The sequence below is a fragment of the Kogia breviceps genome, chromosome 2 (assembly GCF_026419965.1).
Source record: "Kogia breviceps isolate mKogBre1 chromosome 2, mKogBre1 haplotype 1, whole genome shotgun sequence".
Lineage (NCBI taxonomy): Eukaryota > Metazoa > Chordata > Mammalia > Artiodactyla > Physeteridae > Kogia > Kogia breviceps.
In genome coordinates this window covers 65263848-65288342 of record NC_081311.1, presented here as the reverse complement: position 1 = coordinate 65288342, position 24495 = coordinate 65263848, and the positions used below count along the sequence as shown (strand labels likewise).

Sequence of the window (24495 nt, the reverse complement as noted above, 5' to 3'; positions counted from 1 at the left end):
TTAATGAAAATAAAAACACAACACATCAAAATCTGTGGAATTCTGGTAAAGCAGAGCATAGAAGGAACTTTATAGCATTAAGTGATGTTAGAATAAATGGTCTAAAATCAATGATCTAATAAGCCTCGCTCAGGAATTCCCTGGTGGTCTGGTGGTTAGGACTCAGCACTTTCACTACCATGGCCTGGGGTTCAATCCCACACGCTGCATGGCACAGCACGCCCATGCCCCCCCCCCCCCGCAAAAGCCTCAGCTTTAAGAACCTGGAAAATGATGATCAAATTAAGGACAAATCAAGTAGAGGAAAGGAAAGATATTAAACAGAAAACATAAATTACACTCTATTTTTTTCTTTTTTTTTTTTTTTTTTTTTTTTTTTTTTTGTGATATGCGGGCCTCTCACTGTTGTGGCCTCTCCCGTTGCGAAGCACAGGCTCCGGACGCGCAGGCTCAGTGGCCATGGCTCACGGGCCCAGCCGCTCCGCGGCATGTGGGATCTTCCCGGACCGAGGCACGAACCCGTGTCCCCTGCATCGGCAGGTGGACTCTCAACCACTGCGCCACCAGGGAAGCCCTACACTCTATTTTTTAAATTTAATATTAAATTTTAAAATTTCCCCAAAGAAAATTCCAGGCCAAGATAGCTTCACTGGTGAATTTTATCAAACATTTAAGGAAGAAATAATACTAATCTTTTTTTTTTTTTCCAAGAGGTGATATATCTAAGTGGTTTTATTTGTTTTAAATGTTATATATATATATATATATGTATATGTATATATATATTTATTTATTTTTGGCTGCGTTGGGTCTTCGTTGCTGCACACGGGCTTTTCTCTTTTTTTTCTTTTTTTTTCTTTTTTTTTCTTTTTTTTTGCAGTATGCGGGCCTCTCACTGTTGTGGCCTCTCCCGTTGCGGAGAATGCACAGGCTCAGCGGCCATGGCTCACGGGCCGAGCCGCTCCGCAGCATGTGGGATCTTCCCAGACCGGGGCACGAACCTGCATCACCTGCATCGGCAGGCGGACTCTCAACCACTGCGCCACCAGGGAAGCCCACGGGCTTTTCTCTAGTTGCAGCAAGTGGGGGCTGCTCTTCGTTGCAGTGCACGGGCTTCTCACTGCAGTGGCTTCTCCCACTGCAGAGCACGGGCTCTAGGCACACAGGCTTCAGTTAGTTGTGGCACGTGAGCTCAGTAGTTGTGGCTCGCAGGCTCAGTAGTTGTGGCGCACAGGCCCAGCTGCTCTGCGGGCATGTGGGATCTTCCCGGACCAGGGCTTGAACCCATGCCGCCTACACTGGCAGGAGGATTCTTAACCACTGTGCCACCAAGGAAGTCCCAATAATAGCAATCTTAAACAAACTCAGAAAACAGAGAAAGATAGATCATTTCTTAATTCACTTTATTAATTGGGATAACCCTGATACTAAAAAGCTGATGAGAAACAAAACTGACCAGATCAACATCGCTCATGAACACAGACATAAAACCCTCAACAAAATATGAGCAAATTAAGTCCAACAATATATATAAAATAATATAAAATGTCCAAGTGGAGTTTATCCCAGGAATGCAAGACTGGTTTAACATTCAAATATAAATGAATTTCACTAAATTTCAGAAAAAAAGCAAAATAAATAATTGTTCCTCTCAACAGATGCAGAAAAAAGTATCTAACAAAATTCAACATCCCTTCATAATAAACACACTCAGCAAACCTGGAATAGAAGGGATCTTCTTCAAACAGAAAAGCCCACCTTAAAACAAAACAAAACAAAAACACAACTCTACAACTAACATCATACTTATGGGTAAAATATTTTTTTGTTTGTTTTTTTTGGTTTTTTTTTGTTTTTTTGGTTTTTTTTTGTTTTTTTGGTTTTTTTTGCGGTATGCGGGCCTCTCACTGTTGTGGCCTCTCCCGTTGCGGAGCACAGGCTCCGGACGCACAGGCTCAGCGGCCATGGCTCACGGGCTTAGTTGCTCCGCGGCATGTGGGATCTTCCCGGACCAGGGCACAAACCCGTGTCTCCTGCATCGGCAGGCGGATTCTCAACCACTGCGCCACCAGGGAAGCCCCTTATGGGTAAAATATTAAATGCTTTCTTTCTAAGATGAAGAATTAGACAAGAATGTCCACTGCAACCATTTATATTCAACACTGTACTGGGAAGTCTTAGCCAAAAAAATAAGGCAAGAAAATAACATAACTGTGTACATAAAAAATCCAAATGAATCTATAGGAGAAATATTAAATTAATTTATCAAGGTCACAGAGTACAAGGTGAAAACTCAACTAAATTTTGCCATACTAACAACAGAAACTCAACTAAATTTCTCCATACTAGCAACAATCAGAAAATAAAAAATTTTAATTATCATTTACAATAACATCAAAAACATAAGATAGAGTTGAGCAGCTGTACCAGAAACCACGTGGCTCACAAAGTATAAAATATTACTATCTAGCCCTTTATAGAAAAAGTCTTCAGACCCTTGCCCTACAGCCAAACTTTTCCTACCAAAAAAGAAAACATACCCAATTACACACAAAAACTCACTGGCTTTTCCCTCTCCAATATTTATGTTTATAAATATATACATTAACTTTTATATTATATTGGACACTTTAAAAAATTAGTGACTCTTGGGACTTCCCTGGTGGCACAGTGGTTAAGAATATGCCTGCCAATGCAGGGGACACAGGTTCAAGCCCTGGTCGGGGAAAGATCCCACATGCTGTGGAGCAACTAAGCCCGTGAGCCACAATTACTGAGCCTGAGTGCCACAACTACTGAGCCCACGTGCCACAACTACTGAAGCCCATGTGCCTAGAGCCCATGCTCTGCAATGAGAAGCCACTGCAATGAGAAGCCCACAGACCACAATGAAGAGTAGCCCCCACTCGTCACAACTAGAGAAAGCCTGTGCGCGGCAACAAAGACCTAACGCAGCCATAAATAAATTAATTAAACAAACAAACAAATTTATTTTAAAAAATTTTAGTGACTCTTGTTGAAAATGATTCACGTGGCACTGACCTCTGATATATACTTTTCTTTATCTGGAATATTTTTTATTTTTAAAGGTAAATTTTCTTTCACCAATAGCAACCAGTGTTTGCAGTTTTTACATCCTGCAGATATGACATGTTTTTGAAAAGAAATGCTATGTTAGAATAAAAACTAAGAATTTAGAAATCAGGTTTGGTTCAGGAACAAACAAATTTCAGTCAAGCTTAAGACTTGGTGGGAAATGATGGCTGATAGTTAATTCAGACACAGTGACTTAATAACTAAAGATAAAATCAGTTAATATTGCTTTAAAAATAGGGAAATTAGGCACTGAACAGAAGACTGATCCAAAAGACGTGGATACAGATTTACATATAAAATCAACAGTTTTAAAAATATATATAAATATACATTTGTATGGTAGGTAAGATTGACATTATTTTTTTAAGGAAGTCTTCTTTAATTCTTCCGAGTCATGTGCCCTCCTATGTGTTTTCATAGCACCCTTCATTTTCCTTAATCTAGCACTTACCATGCTGTACCATAAATGCTTACTTACTTGTATTATACAACTGCTCTACATTTATAATCTTTTTTTTTTAAAGCATTTAAAAAATATTTATTTATTTGGCTGCACCAGGTCTTAGTTGTGGCACTCGGGATCTTCATTGCGGCACACGGGATCTTTAGTTGCAGCATGTGGGATCTAGTTCCCTGACTAGTGATCGAATTCAGGCCCCTGCACTGGGAGCGTGGAGTCTTAGCCACTGGACCACCAGGGCAGTCCCCACATTTATAATCTTAACAAGGGCAGAAATCACATCTTTTCCTTGTCACTGCATCACTACTGTTTAGTACCATGATAAGCACATAATAGGCACTCAGTAAATATCTGTAAAATGAATAAAAAAGAAATCACATTGTAGAAGTTCAAAACAACCTATACAATCAGTATTTGCCCAAAATGTACAAAATAAAATCTATGTATGTTTGATCAAAACATTTCACATTTTAATTACAGTTTAGTATTCTGATTTATAAACGTGAGTTCAGAGGTGGTATATGGTTAAGTATACATATGTCTTATTTGTTTGGGTTTATTTAAGGGTTCCTTGCAAAAAAAAGGGGGGGGTGTTGAAAATCACTGACTTAGAAGATTAGCATGATATGTAGCACTTAGGGTAGTCAGACAAAGTAAGTCTTTTCTTTTGTCGTATTAGTATCTCTATAATGTACTGTGTGAAAACACAGAAACTACTAAATAACACAATTACTTGCCAGCAAACTCATTTACGTGGTAATACATCCATTCCTGACAGCAGGTACCAAAATTATCTTTCTTGTGATGCCATTTGGAGCACTGTGAATAATTTCTAATTCAAAGCTTCCCAAAGGACATGTCATAAGGGAGAAACAAGTCATTCATATATCCTGAAATGATCAGGAAATACAGAATCCAGTTCTACAGTTCCTAATCCTGCTCCAGGATTAGGTCAAGAAGGAAATTGTGTGAGAAACTTTTCCTAATTCTTAACCATGGAGCAGAGAGAAGAAATATATACAGTTGTCAGACATAAGGTGTCTTCAAAAACACAAATCTCTGATTAGCAATTTAGGTTCCACTAAAGATGAATATGAATCATCTCTGATAGTGAATATCCACAGTTATCTATGACAGATTAGGATCAAGTAAAGTTTTCTCCAATGTAAGAGGTAAAAGAAAGATAAATGATTGTCCTAAGGACTCCCAGTAAGAGATGCTTATGAAACTGATACCATTATTACCCTGCTTTTGAGTATGTAACAACTTCAGACAGGAACTCAGTTTCCTTATGACCAAATGAATCAAGATAAAAGTAGCAATTTCCCATCCAAATGGTAGTGATGATAACAAAATCTCTGAATGTATAATAATTATGTATATTATATAATCTAAACAATACATCAATCCTGGGAAACCATCAGGCCATTATTTCAATCCTTATTTTATAGATGATTCTCCATTTGCATATGTGATAAAGACAAAGACTTGTTCAAAATCACACTGATAAGAAGCAGCACAGATGGAGTCAGAATCATGGTCTTTTTTAACAATACAATGCTATCTGTAATCTGGAAGTATAAGCCTCTAGATCTAGGGGCATAAAATAAAAGCAAAGAACCATCTAAACATATTATATTACTATATCTGCTGATACAGAAGTACATTAGAAACAGCAGGGACTTTGGAAGTTGATTTGTATTTGTATTTCAACTCTGCTACTTACTGGTTTATGACCTCTGATATTCAGATTTAGGGACAAAATATAACTGTAAAGAGTTCAAAAAGTTAAATGAGGGATATACGTAAAGTGCTCACACGAATTAGTGTACAATGGAGGTTTCTAATCTTGGCCACTGTTACATTATTTTCCTTTCCCTTTCAGCTAGCAATAATTTAGGATCCTAGTTCTAGCATGGCTCTGTCAACAAGGTCTCTGGAGATGGAGCCCCATAGGGTTCTCCTCAACAGAGACTAAGGATTCTGAGCCAGGCACATAAATTACTTGCTCAAGTTCTGTCTGTAATTATGAAAGACAAAAGGTTCAATTTCCTCCTCCACTTCTCCTTCCCTCATTTTCATTTGTGGAAAAAGACACAGCTAAGGGAAAAAAGAATTTCTTTAAGAGGTAATACAGATAAGAAAGGGGGGGGGGATGAATAATTATTTGGGAAGAGGGTCCTGTTGACAAAGGATGGTTCACTGAAGTAGTAGGAAAAGAGAGTCCAGAGGAAAGAAAGAATCTAATCAACCTCTTGAATCCTAGACAAAAGGCATTAAGAAAAGTAGAGACCCATTCCATGACAACAGACGATCTTAATAGCAGTTTACTGCAGAATCCAGTTAACCCTAAAGTGCTGCAAGAAAGCCTTGGACTGGGAAAGGCAAATGTAAGAATGACTTATTTCCCCCTATAAAAAAATGGCTATCATACCTTCAGTTATAATAAGAGAAATGACTTGTTTTTCTAGAGAGCTTAGACATACTAAATACAAAAGAAAAAAAGTTCAAGAAGTAGTTGAGAAAGTACCCAGGAACTTCATTAAAAGAATAAAAAGGAAAACATTAATGGTCCATAAGGGCTCTTTCTTACAGAGAACAGAAGGACTTATCTCCTTTACCCTTTATCATTTACCTTAGTACCAGGCAAGAAGGGTGTGAAAACACTAAAGAAGCTGTTAAGGGGAGGAAACTAAAGATTAACGGTTCATATGGGTTTTTCAGTCATTCTAGAGGCTAGAAACATATCCTTCTCCCTTAGGTCATGTCTCCCAAAATAGCATCTTAAAAATACCAAATGGCTCAACAGAGATATACCTACCAGCTGTCAGGGATGTCTCAAATCCATCTTTAATTAAACAGCTGAGACTCTACTTCTTCATATAACTTTGAACTGCTACAAGTGTAAAGGGGACTATTTCTTCCACTGGGAAGAAGGGCAGGAAAGAACAATAGGCAAATTAATGAATTATATATGGTTCCAAGTTCAAATTAGTCATCTGTTTCAAAGGCTGTACTTTGATTGAAACTATTAGTACCGAACAAGCAAAAGGAACATGAGTTTAAATGTTCAAAATCACAACTAGGATGAAATCTTGTTCATATTATAACCATCAATAAATAACAAAAAGCGTATTATTTAAACTAACAAATCATGTTCTTCAAAAAAAACATAAGGAGAATCTAATTCATTAGTATGCTATTGTTCTGCCCAACTACAGACAAGTTATCCATAAATGCCTAACAAAGTCAAATAAGACCAAAGCTCTAAAGTATATACTCTTTCTTTTAAAGGAAAATTTAGATAACTTCTCCAAATTCCTATAATATCTTTTATGTCAATCTAATTCTGTAATATATTCATGTTAAAATAAACATCATCAGTCTGTTAGTGGCAATGGGGAGAGAGGAAAATAAACGGACTATTGGACATACCCTATGTAATATTTCTAAAACCTTTAATGCAGTATGAAGAAAACTGTTGAAAATTCTTCTTTCAGAAGGGGGAATGCCGATCTTGTAGAGTTTCAAAAGATGTACCACAACCTCCTTAAAAAGTTCTACAATCTTGAGGAATAGTGGAGGTTCAAGTACTGACCACCAGTTTTCTGTTATTAAAGGGTGAACACACAAAATAAAATTTAAAAAGTCACAATTTTCAAAATCATACTGACTTTTTTTCGAAAGCAGTGGCTCTTAACCCTTTGAAAACCTCAGGAAGATACACATAATATGGTATTTTAAGTAACATTTCCTAGGGTTTATAGATACCACCCCACCCTCAAGTTAAAGAATACGGTTCTAAAAGCTCTCAAAAGCAAAAATAAAGTTAGAAAGGTCTATTGAATTTACATTCTTGGTTTCCTAAGCTACATTAAAAACTTAATACCTAGTATTAAAACCACTTGTTAAAAAGTGCTTTGGAAATTAGGATTTTAATTTTTAAACAAAACACTTTAAAAACTGTATTGCTCCAATATTTAAAGATCTCTCCAACTTTTATCTTTCAACTTACATAACATAAAGTTGAAATATTGTGAAGCACCATCCTAAAAATGCAAGGTACTCCTGAAAATCAAATACAGAAACTGAACAATGTAAAGTATACCATGTCTGTACTTCCCCACGTTCACTACTTACAGTTATTGACTACAAGTATGACAATCTTATGCAGCAGACAGAAAGGAATACAAACACTGACAACATGGAAGCAATATGCTTGCGAGTCCCTGCTTCACTCTTCTAACCACTGGCTAATTCCCTCCGATTCCAAGATTCTACCCTTGCTTGTTGCTTCCTCTGCTCACCCTCAGCCTAAAACTTCTTGTACTGATTTTATTACTCTAATGTATCTCAGATTCACATACCTAACAAATACTATTAAGAAGGAAAGCATTGCTACTAAATGTAGCAGGCAAACTATAATGGTCAGCAGATAGAGATGAAATGTATACAATTAGAAAAATCAAAGTGAGGAAAGTTTAGGCCAAAAACCCAGAGGAATAAGATCAAATAAACAGTGGAATCTCACCTACATGCAGAGACATCAGAAAATTAGCAAGTGAGGGAAATACAAGGCAAAGGGTTAATAAAGTTCAAGGAGGATTTAATACCCATGTTTGTTCAGTTTTAATTGTTCCTCCTCCTTTACGTCTTTAACAATAAGATCACTCTAGAGGGGATGAGGAAGGCAAATACAAAAAACAGTTTTTATCTTTCCTGATACTGTCTCTGCTGTTGTGCTCGATTAAAATTTTAATATTTAACATGCTTTGCCTCCAACTCTAACAACTAGCATCAGATGACTAGCAAAAAGCAACAAACTGAAAAACAGGTTTATCTCACCTTAAGACAATGTCAAAATAAGCAGGGTAGCAAAATTTCAAACAGCAAAGAAGTTATGAGCATTTTCATTTAAAGAGAAAAGGTTGTAAAAAAAAAAAAAAGTATTAAAATTCTTACCAAGTACTTTCAGTGGTGCCTTTTCTAGGTTCACAAGAGCTGTACCAAAGGGAATTGCTATTGTGGTGAAATTGTTGGAATCACTCATCAGGGGACATTCTGGTAGAGTAAGATAAAATCTCAATGCTTCAACATCAGGTAAGGAGCTAGTCAGTTTAGGAATAAGATTCTTTTCCAAGCTAGCTGCCACCTATATTTTGACAAAAAGTAAAACCTACTTCATTTAAAATGAAGGCATATTCCAAAAAAAGAAAAAGAAAACCTTATACTACAGCAAACGTGAAACGGTGAAGGAAAAAAAGAAAAAAAGAAAAAGAAACCATCTTACAATGAATCAATGAATGTACTTTGGAGCACAATGAAAATTAATGCCTAAGCAGTGCGAAGAGAATTTTATAAATCTTGCATACAAGATTCATTTATTTTTATTTATATCTCAAATTTAAACTCTCTACATCTATAGTTATACAGACTTAACCAACATGGTAATATTAAGTAATTAAGAATCTGCTCTGAACATCTGGAAAGATTTACAGATATTTGACAGCTAAGCTGCAGTTTAAAATAATACCTTAATTCTTATATTAGTATATTAAATAAAATTATACAGACATCTCAATAAAGTGTATGAAACTGTAAAGTTAATTAGGCCACAAACATATAAAAAAACATGGAATAAAAAACTCAACAGGCTACATAATACAAATATAAAATACTTTAAAAACAAACCTGCTGAGATATCTGAGGATGATCAGGTTGAATAAGTTTGTGGAATAAAAGCCTAGCAGCATTCATATCAACCCCTGAAAATCTGGTGCCCGTTCTATAGTGATCATCATTGCTATTTTAAAAAGAGAGAGAGAAAATAATAAAATGCAACTTAAAAATTTTTTTGCACTTTTTAATATGACATTATTTAATACAATAAATTTGAAAAATTCGGTATACCAAAGAATTGTCACTCACCTAACAGCTAAAAAACTTCCATTCAGACAACCAGACGAAGAAAATGTTCCATCTATTTCACTAAAAAGAAATTTAAAAATCCCAAAATCACAAAATGAGAAATCTAATTGTTCACCTTTGGTGGTATTTTTTTTTTTAAATAGATTTTTATTAGAGTATAATTGCTTCACAATACTGTGTTAGTTTCTGTTGCAAAACAAAGCGAATCAGCCATATGCATACACATGTCCCCATATCCCCTCCCTCGTAAGCCTCCCTCCCACCCTCCCTATCCCGCCCCTCTAGGTCATTGCAAAGCACCAGGCTGATCTCCCTGTGCTATGCTGCTGCTTCCCACCAGCCAACTATTTTACATTCGGTAGTGTATGTATGTCCATGCTACTCTCACTTCGCCCCAGCTTCCCCTATGTCCTCAAGTCCATTCTGTATGTCTACCTCTTTATTTCTGCCCTGCAACTAGGTTCATCCGTACCTTTTTTTTTTTTTTAGATTCCATATATATACATTAGCATACGGTATTTTTCTCTTTCTGACTTACTTCACTCTGTATGACAGACTCTAGGTCTATCCACCTCACTACAAATAACTCAATTTTGTTCCGTTTTATAGCTGAGTAATATTCCATTGTATATATGTGCCACATCTTCTTTATCCATTCATCACCTTTATTTTTTAATAAAAAATAAAATCACCTTTTATTTATTTATCATTTATGTGGATAAAATCCACACCACCTTTATTATTTAATAAAACATAAAATGTAGTATTTAATGCTACAGAGCATTCCTCCAACCAACATTCAAAATAAATCAGAACTCCATAAATTACTAAAGGTTAAGTAAATCTTGATAAAGGTATTACTGTTTATCTCTTTATTACTCTCTCAAACATTACTACCATCCTCTGATTCATCAAATAAATCTGACGTTCGTAAAAAAATTTTTTACATAAACATGCACATTTAACTTTCTTAATTCCACGTGGTGGTAAATCTAATCTGGAATGTTATTTTTCTGAAGACTGCACTTCAGGCTTTTAACAAAAATTTTAGTTTGGGAAAATAATTTAGAATTAAAAAACAGCTGATCAGCTATAGCCCCTCATCCCAAATACCTACACCACCTTCAACAACAACAACAACAAAAACTTTAAGTACTAAACAAATCCATCTTCAAGAAAAATATTCAAGAAAGAAGAAATACTCAACTCTTCCATGGAATACAGAAGTTAAAAGACAGTGACCACTATGAAGCTAGAAGGAACATTTTTGCAAACCCAATCCTAAAGTGGCTATATTTAATATTTTAAGTTATCATTTAATATACCATTATGTATATGAAAGAACTGTAACTTATAAACATCTACACGAGATCTCCTAAAATATCCACTATTACAGAAATTCTAGTCAATTAAACTTTTGCATATAAACCATTCTGTAAATGATATTTAATGAAATATTTATTTAAATAAATACTCCTAAGTACAGGTTCCTCTACCATGGAGTTAAGAGACTTTGTGTAGATAAAATATTTTTCTTACTTGGCTATCTCTACAGGAAATCTTCCAGAGGGGTAGCTCAGCCATTTTTGAATTAGAGCTTCATTCACAGTCCAGATCTGCTTCGAAGGATCGGGATATCTAAAGTCATCTGGTGGCCTACAGTTCTAAATTTTAAAATAAACAGATGAGTCAGAGGGAAGAGATATTATATATAAACCAAGACACGCCTCCACTATGTATTTGGAAGTTAACCTCTACTAAACACCTGGAACAAAAACTTATCAAATGGGGACTTCCCTGGTGGTGCAGTGGTTAGGAATCCACCTGCCAATGCAGGGGACACAGGCTTGAGCCCTGGTCCGGGAAGATCCCACATGCTGCAGAGCAATTAAGCCCATGTGCCACAACTACTGAGACTGCACTCTAGAGCCCGCGAGCCACAACTATTGAAGCCCGCGCACCTAGAGCCCATGCTCTGCAACAAAGAGAAGCCACTGCAATGAGAAGCCTGTGCACCACGATAAAGAGTAGCCCTACTTGCTGCAACTAGAGAAAGCCCACGTGCAGCAACAAAGACCCAAAGCAGCCAAAAATAAAGAAAAAAAAAAAAAAAACTTATCAAATGGATCCGAAAAATTTTGTAGACTTGAGGGAAAAAAAAATTAAGGCAATTATTTTGTAACATATAAAGAACATTAATATGGGTTTAAAAACAACTTCTAAATTATCTGAGCTTAGTAATTATTTATATGATTACTATTACCTGGGGATTAGAGTAATGTGAAAAGCTTTGATCTCCACCTGAGAAAATTCTTTTTACACAGAAATATTCTTCAGAATCTGTAATAAAAATAAAATATAAAACATTCAAGATTTATATGCATTTTTCAGAGCATCAAATATGCTACTGGATTTTCTCTTAATCATCTAACTTAATGAGACCTCCCAATCATGGGCTCAATGATACAAAATGACTGAGAATGTTCTGACGGCTATGGAGATGAGACTGACCAAGTGACAAATGTTAATGATCCCACAAGCACAACAAGCATGTGATAAGTTTTACAAGTCTTTCTTTTGACCTGCTCACCAAAAAATGGCATTTCCTAGTCTAGATCTTTCTCATCTCAATATATTTTAAACTGAAGATGGTGAAAAAGTTGAATGAAAGGTACAGAAGATAGCTCAGAAGAAAATAAAAAATAAGAATATTCATTTTGGGGGATTTCCTGGTGGTCCAGTGGTTAGGACTTGGCGTTTTCACTGCTTGTGGCCTGGGTTTAATCCCTGGTCGGGCAACTAAGATCCCATAAGCCTTGCAGGGTACAGCCAACAACAACAACAACAACAACAACAACAAAACAAAACAAAAGAAACATTTACTTTTAAAAAGAATGACAACAAGTGTATGTTAAATCTTCCTGAGTAATGCAAAATTCATAATGTAAAATTATTTTCTCTTTCAATATAGCTGTACAAAAGTAAGATGACACACATAGCTCTTTGTTAACAACTATTTGTCAATAACACCCAAATCAGGTCCAAAAACATAAAAGTTAATACACAAATTTAGTAGAAGGAACAATAAAGTGCCTTTTTTTTCAAGTTTTGTGTTTTATTTTTCTTTAAAAGTTTCTTTTTTTTAACATCTTTATTGCAATATAATTGCTTTACAATGTTGTGTTAGTTTCTGCTGTATAACAAAGTGAATCAGCTATATGTATACATATATCAGCATATCCTCTCCCTCTTGTGTCTCCCTCCCACCGTTCCCTATCCCACCCCTCTAGGTGGTCACAAAGCACCAAGCTGATCTCCCCATGAGATGCAGCTGCTTCCCACTAGCTATCTATTTTACATTTGATAGTGTATATATGTCAATGCTACTCTCACTTCGTCCCAGCTTACCCTTCCCCCTCCCTGTGTCCTCAAGTCCATTCTCTATGTCTGCGACTTTATTCCTGTCCTGCCCCTAGGTTCATCAGAACCATTTTTTTTTCTTAGATTCCATATATATGTGTTAGCATACGGTATTTGTTTTTCTGACTTACTTCACTCTGTATGACAGACTCTAGGTCCATCCACCTCACTACAAATAACTCAATTTCGTTTCAATAAAGTGCCTTTTAAAAAAGACATTCAAAGACTCTTCCTTTTTCTCCTCTCCTGTACCTCAAAATGGAAAGAGTATCTATTATCAAAAATACCGCTAGCCTAGTATTTAGAAGTATCACATACCAAAACACCATAGCTCCACAATGTAACTTAAGGCTAGTTATTTCCAAATATAATCCATTTCTGTGTTCCTATTGCTGACCCCCCACTCTTCAGTTGACTAATTCTTCACCTTGTATTATTTGTGACCACCACTGCTACAGAATTATAAATTCTTAAGGGACCACATCTTAATTTTCTTGATCATTCCCTACTACCACGCACAATGTTTTATTTGTAAAAGAACTCAGTAAATATTTAATATGAATATATAATATAAAAATTATCTAGCTTAGAAAATACTAATAATAAGAGCTTCAGAGATCAGAACATTAATATGACCAAATTTTCCACAACACTGCTCTAAGGTCAAAACTTTTTAAGAACAGATTAAAAGGGTAAATCTAAAATATTAAATAAACCAATCATTCAACTTAAAATCTTTTCTCTACATCATCCTCACAAGTCTACAGGAAGTCATGCACTTCCTCAAAAGATTTAGCAGGATGTTATTCGTTTGTTCCTAAAAGGTGATTCTGCCTTCTTTAAATAATCATCAAGTAAACGGATGACTAATCTATAGTACATGAATGGGTTTCTGGGGGCCGTGAGTAGGGCACCAAAAATTATTTTCCTTAATTTCCTTTTAATTACTACTGTAAAAAAGTCTGTGAAACCTAGTCATTTGTCCTACACAGCTTCCTGCAGATTGGATTTTGCTGATTATATCCTCATGGATTCTCCTAACACTTCTCTCAGTCTTCTGTATTTCCTGTAAATTGGTAGTTGGATCTAGAGAGGATTTAATTAGATTAATTAGTCAATTATTTTGACAAAACTATTACAAGGTGGTGGAAGGGGCTGTTCTTCCATCAGTAAGCACATAATGTGTAGTTGGGTTCCTTTTTGTGATGTTAGTAACCATTGATGCCCAATGCTTAGACCACTAATTCACTGTGGGTTGAAAAATATTACTTCCTCATCTTGTGGTTGGACCATTAGCTTCCCCCTATCTACCACATAGTTCATTAACCTGTAACAGGAAAGACTAATGCTGTTCTTTTCCATTTATTTACTATCGTCTGGCTTTTTGAATTTGCATTCATTTGATTATAATTTTTACATGTTTCTTAGTAACATGGACTTCCTCAATGGGAATTTCCGTTAACTTCCTTACATGTCTAAATGTTTGTCTTATTCATTTATTAGGTGTCTTACTGTTTTTCACACCAATATGAGTGAGCACTTTGGATATTCAGGCTACTAACCTCAGGTATATTCGTTACAAACATTTTTTCTAAATAATTATTTAATTTTGACTCACAAGTTTCTTTTTCCATTAAATCAAATGTATTTATCTCATTTTTTTTTTTTAAGAGGAAGTGGGTCTCTTTTAAAAAAATATTTATTTATTTATTTGGCTGCATTGGGTCTTAGTTGAGGCACACAGGATATTCGCTACAGCAAGTGGGATCTAGTTCTCTGACCAGGGATCGAACCTGGGCCCCCTGCGTTGGGAGGGCAGAGTGTTAGCCACTGGACCACCAGGGAAGTTGCTCTCTTTCTTTTTTTCTGCGGTACGCGGGCCTCTCACTGTTGTGGCCTCTCGCGTTGTGGAGCACAGGCTCTGCGGCATGTGGGATCTTCCCAGACCAGGGCACAAACCCGTGTCCCCTGCATCGGCAGGCGGACTCTCAACTGCTGTGCCACCAGGGAAGCCCTGCTCTCTTTCTTAATGGTGACTTTCATTGCCATAATGGTAAGAAAGGTTTTTCCCATCCTCAAATTATAGAATTATTTTCTTGTCTTAAGAACTCTTTTACATTTAACTTTAATCCATCTATAATTTATTTTAGTGTATACTGTTAGGTTAGGATCTAAACTGACATTTTTCTCCCAATTTTCATGTGTTGAGTAATTTTTTCCCGTTCTCCACATATTAGTGATGCCCTGTTTTAAGGTTATGAAGAGACACTACACCTCTTCTACCTATAACACACAACATTAAACAACTTTGGCGCTCTCCTCCACCCTGAAAGTGTTCTCAAGAAAAGTCCTGCTCATAACTTCCACTTCGTATAGTCCTTCCTATAACTCCAAAAGCCACTGCCAATCAACTGGAGTTTGAACAAAAACCTATATATTGGGTTGGCCAAAAAGTTCCTTCGGTTCCTAAGTAAAAATAAGAGACACATTTTTCATTTTCACCAAGAACTTTATTTAACATATTCACCATTTTGTTCCACTACCTTCTGTCATTTTTCAGGCAACTTCATAATTCCATCTTCCCAAAACCATTTATTTTTTTGATCAAAGAACTGTTCCAGGTGCCATTTACAGTCTCCAGGGAACTGAAATATTTTCCATTAAAAGAATTTTGTAAAGACCGAAATAAATGTAAATCCGAAGGTGCAATGTCTGGTGAATACGGCAGATGAATCAGAACTTCCCAGCCAAGCTGTAACAGTTTTTGCCTGGTCACCAAAGAAACATGTGCATTATCCTGAAGGAAGATTATGCGTTTTCTGTTGACTAATTCCAGACACTTTTCGTCAAGTGCTGCTTTCAGTTGGTCTAATTGGGAGCAGTACTTGCTGGAATTAATCGTTTGGCTTTCCAGAAGGAGCTCATAATAGAGGACTCCTTTCCAATCCCACCATATACACAACATCCCTTCTTTGAAGACCGGCCTTTGGTGTGGTTGGTGGTGCTTCATTTCGCTTGCCCCACGATCTCTTCTGTTCCACATTATTGTACAGTGTCCATTTTTCATCACCCATCACAATTTGTTTTAAAAATAGAATGTTTTCATCATGCTTAAGGAGAGAATTGCGTGCAGAAATATGGTCAAGAAGGTTTTTTTTCACTTAACTTATGTGGAACCCAAACACCAAAGCGATTAACATAACCAAGCTGGAGCAAATGATTTTTGATGCTTGATTTGGATATTTTGAGTATGTTGGCTATCTCCTGCATGCTATAACATTGATTGTTCTCAATTAATGTCTCAATTTTACCGCTATCAACTTCAACTGGTCTACTGGACCGTGGAGCATCATCCAGCAAGAAATCTCCAGCACAAAACTTCACAAACCACTTTTGACACGCTCGATCAGTCCCAGCACCTTCTCCATATACTGCACAAATCTTTTCTTTGCATTTCAGTTGCATTTTTACCCTTCTAGAAATAATAAAGCATAATATGCCAAAAAAGTTACTTTTTGTCTTCCATCTTCAATATTAAAATGGCTACACAAAAATTCACCAAGTTTGGTAAGTCTTTTTTTAATGCACACTGATATGACAGCTGTCATAATACAATCTAACAAAATTATTTCAAATGAAGTAAAAGACAACTAAGCGCTACTAGAGCCAGCTTACGGGAAACCAAATGAACTTTTTGGCCAATCCAACAATAATGGGAATACATGGATTCCCCTCCCACCCCCAGATTTCCACTAAACTATAATAATCTAAATGTCTAGGGACTTCCCTGGTGGTGCAGTGGTCAAGAATTCTCCTGCCAATGCAGGGGACACGGGTTCCTGGTCCGGGAAGATCCCACATGCCACAGAGCAACTAAGCCCATGCACCACAACTACTGAGCCTGCGCTCTACAGTCCGTGAGCCACAACTACTGAGCCCACATGCCACAACTACTGAAGCCCGCGCACCTAGAGCCCGTGCTCCGCAACAAGGGAAGCCACCGCAACGAGAAGCCCGTGCACTACAACAAAGAGCAGCCCCCACTCACTGCAACCAGAGAAAGCCCACAGGCAGTAATGAAGACACAGCGCAGCCAAATAATAAATTATAAAACAAAAAAGTCTATATATATACCAATAATCTGATTTAACTGTTACAGTTTTATAGTACATGTTGTCATATCTAGGAGGGCTAGTTTACCTCCTTATTCTCTACAAAATACACTGTCAGGAAAAACAGAAAATTTTGAAATAGGTTCCCCTGCCCATGTACCCTCCCCCTCCACCCCCCCGCCATTTACTGAGTCTTGATTAGGGCACTCTTCAGAAACTTATCTACCTAAATGATGTGTTTGAGCTATTTACAATTCTGTAAAGTGTACTTCTGTTAGGAGCAATACTGACAGAGATACAACTATGATGTGCCTTTGACTTACAAGGAAAAGTAGTAGTTTTTTGATGATCTCTGAATCCCTTTATACTCTTAGGACTTATTCAGGACCCCAAAGGGCTTAAAAGCACTAATACATACCACATCAAAAATTGAAAATTAAGAAATTTAAAAAATACTCAGAGACTTATCTGAAAATGAACAAGAACAAAGGTACTGCATGTTAACACAGATAACAGTACTAACATGAAAGTCATTTTGACCTCATGAACCCTCTGAGACAATACCACTGTCCTTGAGCAACTATCAGCTTGTTCCACAATACGGGAGAACATAACTGAAGACACAACATGGTAAGTGAATTTTATTTTCCTTGGTTTATACTTGATTCTGAAAGAAGCTATACAGTATGTTAAAATCTTAGCAAAGTTCACTCAATTTTGAAGGGTGTGCTCCCATGCCTTCACCTATGTTATTTTTTAACTTTTGTGTAACCTGCCAAAGAGCAAAAATTCTGTGTCTTACTAGAATAATTTTCTATACTTGATGTTGATTTTGTTTTTCATTATTTAAGTAGAAAAAAAAGAACAAAGACTCCTCACTTATGAACAAGCTAAAGTTCTTTTCAATCATATTACCATTTACATTTATTTTGAAATATTTTATTGTCACTTCAGTAAAATAGGTAACCAAGTATTATTTCTCAAGCATCAAAGGTTACGTCTTTTAATAAAGTGTTCCAATCTCCTCTCACAACTTTTTTGATTTTTGTCTTCCTGTTATGGGCTGAATTGTGTCCATCCCTGCCCCAAATTCATATGTTGAAGCTGTAAGCCTCAGTACCTTGGAACATGACTATTTGGAGATAGGACCTTTAGAAAGGTGATTAAGTTAAAATGAGGCTGTTAGGGTGGGGCCCTAATCCAATATGCCTGCTGTCCTTACAAGAACAGGAAGAGGACACCAGCAACACACACACACACACACACACACACACACACACACACAGAGAAAAGGTCACATGAGGACACAGCAAGAAGGTAGCCATTTGCAAGCCAAGGCTTCAGAAGAAACCAAACCTGCTGACAGAGTGATCTTAGACTTCTAGCTTCCGGAACTGTGAGAAAATAAATTTCTGCTGTTTAAGCCACCCAGTCTGTGGTATTTTGTTATGGCAGCCCTAGCAAACTAACACACTTTGCCAAATCAGATCCTAAACTTAGGAAAATAAAACTTCCAAGATACCTTCTATGTGTTAGTGAAAATATCTTTGAGATTTCCCAGAGAGGCTATAGAGAATCACAATTTGTCCTTTCAACATATAAGTAGAGATGCTAGAAATAATTAAGTTTATTTGATGTGTTACTATTATAAGAGTTGCATGGGAAGAGCTGTCAAATCAGAAGACATTTAACCTTCCCTAGGTTAATCTTACATGGTAAAAGTAATTAATATAAATATTTTACCTCTCTAAATTAATAAAGATATTTTAAAATGTAATTGCTATAAAAATTTCTAATTTATATGGTAAATATAATATAAAAATTTCAAAAATTAATATATTTCAAAAAGTGTTTTATGAGAAGTCCATGGAGATTCATCAATGTCCTTGCTTTCCATATGTTTAAATATGAAGGGAAACATTATTCAAAACTCTTATGAAATAGTTCTGTCAAGTTTTCCTGTATTTATAAGAGTTCTGGCGGTACAGTGCTGTCTGTTCTAATTTCAGTTTTTTTTCCCCCAATTTCAGTTATTATTGAACATTTATTTTATTCACATCTATCATCTTCTAGGCCAGTGATTTTCAAATGGTGTTTTATAAAAATATAGATGTCTAGACTTGATCCCTGACTTACTGAATCTCTTTACTTGATATTCTTGGTGTTATTCCTGGTACATTAGGTCTCAGGATTATCATATTATATCTCAAGATTTTTTTCAACTGTAAAAAGTTATACTCATTCATATTCATAAATCATATGTAAGGAATCACTGACTTCTTTGAGAATAGGCTTAATCATCATCTTCAGAAACATTCTTGTTTAAAAACCTTTTTGGAATACAGGCATAACTCGCTTTATTGTGCTTCACAGATATTGTGGTTTTTACAAACTGCTGATTTGTGGCAATTGATGATTTGTGTTGTCAGATGATTGTTAGCATTTTTTAGTAATAAAGTATTTTTAATTAAGATATAATATGTACATTTTTAGAAGAAATAATGCTACTGCACACTTAAAAGACTACAGAATAGTATAAACATAACTTTTACATGCACCAAGAAACCAAAAATTTTATCTGACTCACTTTATTGTGGTATTCTGGAACCAAACCACAGTATCTCCAAAACATGCCTCTAATGTGTTCTCCATGTCACAGAAACAACCAAATTTCCTTGTCAACTGTATTTATTCTTATTATGAACCCTCGCCATATCTTTCCACTTGACAATTATCAATAATAAATATGCCATATTCATTTTAAGCCTCTGTCATCTATTGACTAGTTTTTGTTTTATTCTGATGCCTGTCTGAAGTCCTTCCTATAAGCTACAGGCCAGAGTTTGTACTTTCAATGAAGAAGGATAGTCTCAGAGCCCTGTGAAAAGGACTGTACCTGGTATTTGAAACCACTTATACAAAGAATAGACACTTGGGTACTGGATTCTGAGGAGATGTGGCTTAGAGAACTTTCAAAAGACACCAGTGGACTACATTAGGATTTCTCATATACTTTTTAAAGCTGATAAGCAGCTTTATGAAACTGACAATCCAAGATCATCCATAATGTTTAACTTTGCTTTAATTTTCTGTTTTCTGGATCTCCCTTAGAGGGAGTCATTTCTCCTTCTTCTGAAGTAATCTAATTCACATCAATTTTGTAAACGCTTCTTTAGTACACTGAAATGAAATGTTAAAAAAACATTTCTCTTCTCCTTCAGCCTGCCAGTATCTCCTGGAAAGGAGCTTATAACCTCTTCTGAGGCCCTGATTTTTGCAGCTGCCATTCAGGGCACACCTCTAGATCACCTGACTCTGAGGGCCAGTGGGGGATTATGCTCAAGGGTCCCACAGGACTAAAGCCAATGGACAGAGTTCTTAACTGACTACCACCCCAGGGCACAGCAAGAGGCAACAGACTGAGATGCTCAATCTTTCTGTAGAAGAGGATTATTAGTTTATCTAATACAGCTTTGGCCTAAGAGGCAGGCTTCTAATTAAACCCACATCAAAGGGCCTGTTGTAATCCTCTCAGAGATCTCAGAAGGAGGGCCCTATCTTTGCAACATCCCTCTGCTGCACTCCAGAACATCCGTTTCTTCCATAGGGGAGCTCATATTCCCATTTGGTGTCCCCATTTTTTGGTTGCCACCTAACTGATGCCCCTTGATTGCCTGGTTCTGGTGGACAGCTGGGCTTGTATCCTGGATCCCATGGGACTATAACAACTGGAGAGACAGTTTTTGGTTGGATACCACCCCCAGTGCCCAGCACAAACAACAAACAGAAACATACCCCAGTTTTCTGTGAAAAAGGCCTATCTGCTTGTCCTGGAGCTTTGGCCTAAGGTTTCTACACCTCTAGCAACCTACTGAGGTGATCTTTGGGGACGAAAGCTGGTGGATGCCATCTTTGCGCTCTCCCTCTGCCTTAACGTGCCAATATCTCCTGGAAAGGAGCTTGTACCCTTAGCTCGTGCCCTGATTTTCACTGCTGACACCCAGGGACACCTCTAGGTTGCCTAGTTCTGGCAGCAGTGTGACTTTCCCTTGCAGTCCCACAGGACGATATACATTTGCATACTTAAAAGCCACTGCCTGAGTGTCTGGCATCAATCAGCCTGAATCTAGGTATTGCTGAAATTCTCCCCTTTGGGATACTGACAGGTCTTGGCACATTCTCAACTAACTGAGAGCCATTAAAAATAATATAGACTGTTTGGACATTAACAAAGATCTGAGAGACAACCAAGAGTGAGGGCGGGGTTGAACTATAATACAACACTACAGTAATCAAAACAGTATGGTATCAGCATTAAAAACAGACATAGATCAATGGAACAGAATAGAGAGCACAGAAATAAACCAATGCATATATGATCAATTTATTTAAGACAAAGGAGCTAAAAATACACAGTGGGAAAAGGACAGTCTTTTCAATGAATAGTGCTGGGAAAATTGGACAGCCACATGCAAAAGAATGAAACTGGACCACTATCTTACACCATACACAAAAACTAACCCAAGGGCTTCCATGGTAGTACAGTGGTTAAGAATCCACCTGCCAATGCAGGGGACATGGGTTCAAGCCCTGGTCCAGGAAGATCCCACATGCCGTGGAGCAACTAAGCCCGTGGGCCACAACTACTGAGCCTGCACTCTAGAGCCCACAAGCCACAACTACTGAAGCCTGCGCACCTAGAGCCCATGCTCTGCAACAAGAGAAGCCACTGCAATGAGAAGCCCGTGCACCACAATGAAGAGTACCCCCGCTTGCTGCAACTAGAGAAAGCCTGCATGTAGCAATGAAGACCTGACACAGACAAAAATGATAAATAAATAAAAATAAATAAATTTATATTTAAAAAAACTAACTCAAAATGGACTAAAGACTTGAATATATGACCTAAATCATAAAACTCCTGGAAGAAAACATGGGCAGTAAGCTCCCTGACATCAGTCTTGAGAATGATTCTTTGGATTTAGCACCAAAAGTAAAAGTATCAAAAGCAAAAATAAACAAGTAGGACTACATCACACTAAAAACCTTCTGCACAGCAAAGGAAACCATCAACATGGATTAAAGACCAAAATGTAAGACCCCAAACCATTAAAACTCCTAGAAGAAAACAAGCAGATCACTCTTTGACATAAATCGCAGCAATAGTTTTTTGGATCTGTCTCCTAAGGCAAAGGAAACAAAAGCAAAAATAAACAAATGGGACCTAATTAGACTTTAAAGCTTTTGCACAGCAAAGGAAATCACTGACAAAACAAAAAGACAACGTACTGATTGGCAGAAAATATTTGCAAATGACATGACCAATAAGGGGTTAATATCCAAAATATATAAACAGCTCATATAACTCAACATCAAAAAGCAAACATCCTGGTTTAAAAAAATAGGCAGAAGAGCTGAACAGACATTTTTCCAAAGAAGACATACACAGATGGCCTACAGGCACATGAAAAGATGCTCAACATCATTAATCATCAGGGAAATGCAAATCACAGTGAGATATCAACTCACAGTTGTTAGACTAGCTATTATCAAAAAGACAAGAAAGGGCTTCCCTGGTGGCGCAGTGGTTGAGAATCCGCCTGCCAATGCAGGGGACACGGGTTCGTGCCCCGGACCGGGAAGATCCCACGTGCCGCGGAGCGGCTGGGCCCGTGAGCCATGGCCGCTGAGCCTGTGCGTCCGGAGCCTGCGCTCCGCAATGGGAGAGGCCACAACAGTGAGAGGCCCGCGTACCACAAAAAAAAAAAAAAAAAAAAAAAAAAGACAAGAAATAACAAGTGTTGGTGAAGATGTGGAGAAAAGAGAACCCTCGTGCACTGTTAGTGGGAATATAAATTGGTGCGGCCACTATGGAAACAGTATGGGAGTACTTCAAAAAATTAGAAACAGAACTACCATATGATCCAGCAATTCCACTTCTGGGTAAAACAAAAACACTAATTTGAAAAGATGTATGTACCACCATGTTCATTTTAGCATTATTTACAATAGCCAAGGTATGGAAGCAACCTAAGTTTCCACTGATGGATGAATGGATAAAGAAAACATGGGTGTGTGTGTGTATGTAAGTGTATACATACACACATGTATATACACACATACATACAAATATACATACAATGGAATATTATTCAGCCATAAAAAAGAAGAAAATCTTGCCATTTGTGACAACACACATGATTCCTAGAGGGCATTATGCTAAGGGAAATAAGTCAGAAAGAGAAAGACAAATGCTGTATGATATCACTTACATTTGGAATCTAAAAAACAAACAACAACAAACTGAAACCAAGCTCATAGATACAGAGAACAGATTAGTGTTGCCAGAGGTGGCTGGGGATGTGGGCCAGGCAAAATGGATGCAGGGGGTCAAAAGGCACAAACTTCAGTTATAAAATAACTAAATCATGGGACTGAAATGTACAGTATGGTGACTACCGTTAATAATACTGTACTGCAAATTAGAAAGTTGCTTAGAGTAAATCTTAGTTTCATAATAAGAAAACAAATTTTTAATGATGGTGACAGATGTTAACTAGACTTATTGTGGTGATCATTTGCAATGTATACAAATATCAAATTGTCATGCTATATACATGAAACAAATATAATGTTATGTCAATTAAAAACATTTTATCTGATTCTTGCTGATCCCCAGAATTCAATGAGAATTCAAACTTAATATGTTTCTGTTCTTTTAACAGTAACGTTGCTATCTGCATGGGTTCAGTAAGAATATGTTCCCCTTCTCACTAGTTTGTACTTCTTTCATAACTGATTGAGCAAATCAATTATGTAACCAAGAACTTACCTGAAATGTCATATTAAGAACGATGGCTATTGAATCAGATATGACAAATCATCTTAAAGAATAAAGTTGGTTGTACTTATGGAGCCAATGCTTATGATGTCTCTGGCACAGTAGAAGATTAAAATTTGTCAAGTCTGGGACGTTGTCACATGATGAATTGTGCTCCCCCAAAATTCATATGTTGAAGTCCTAATCCCTAGTACCCTCAGAAAGTGACCTTCTTCAGAAATAGGGTCACTGCAGATGTAATTACATAAGTTGAAGTCAATTTGAGTAGGGTGGACCACTAATACAAAATGACTGGTGTCCTTATAAAAGGGCAAAATTTGGACACAGATAGGCACATAGAGAGAATGCCATGGGAGGATGAAGGCAGAGATCTACTAGCCAAGGAATACCAAAGATTGCCAGCAAACCACCAAAAGCTAGGAGAGACACATGGAACAGATTCTTTCTTACAGCCCTCAGAAGGAAGCAACACTGCCAACACCTTGATCTTGGACTTCTAGCATTCACAACTGAGTCAATAAATTTGCATTGTTCAAGCAACTGAGTTTGCACTATTTTATTATAGCAGCCCTAGCAAACTAATACAGATGTCCTATACACTAATACTATACACATTCTAAAGAAAGGTTTGCCTTTTG

At 36.9% G+C, this 24495-nt stretch overlaps 1 protein-coding gene across 7 annotated transcripts in view; it reads right to left on the bottom strand.

Moving 5' to 3' along the window:
* HERC4 (HECT and RLD domain containing E3 ubiquitin protein ligase 4) overlaps window positions 1-24495 on the bottom strand; it is a 140266-nt gene that overhangs the window by 52397 nt on the left and 63374 nt on the right. For all 7 annotated transcript variants that reach the window (XR_010838956.1, XM_059054934.2, XM_067025509.1 and 4 more), the window contains exons 9-14: window positions 11748-11824; window positions 11024-11148; window positions 9485-9544; window positions 9248-9359; window positions 8519-8708; window positions 6992-7164 (exon numbers count right to left, since the gene is read on the bottom strand). Coding sequence is in view for 6 of the 7 variants with exons in the window: in XM_059054934.2 (XP_058910917.1) it covers window positions 6992-7164; window positions 8519-8708; window positions 9248-9359; window positions 9485-9544; window positions 11024-11148; window positions 11748-11824 (737 nt within the window). In the remaining variant the exon portion in view is untranslated. The remainder of the gene's footprint in view (window positions 1-6991; window positions 7165-8518; window positions 8709-9247; window positions 9360-9484; window positions 9545-11023; window positions 11149-11747; window positions 11825-24495) is intronic.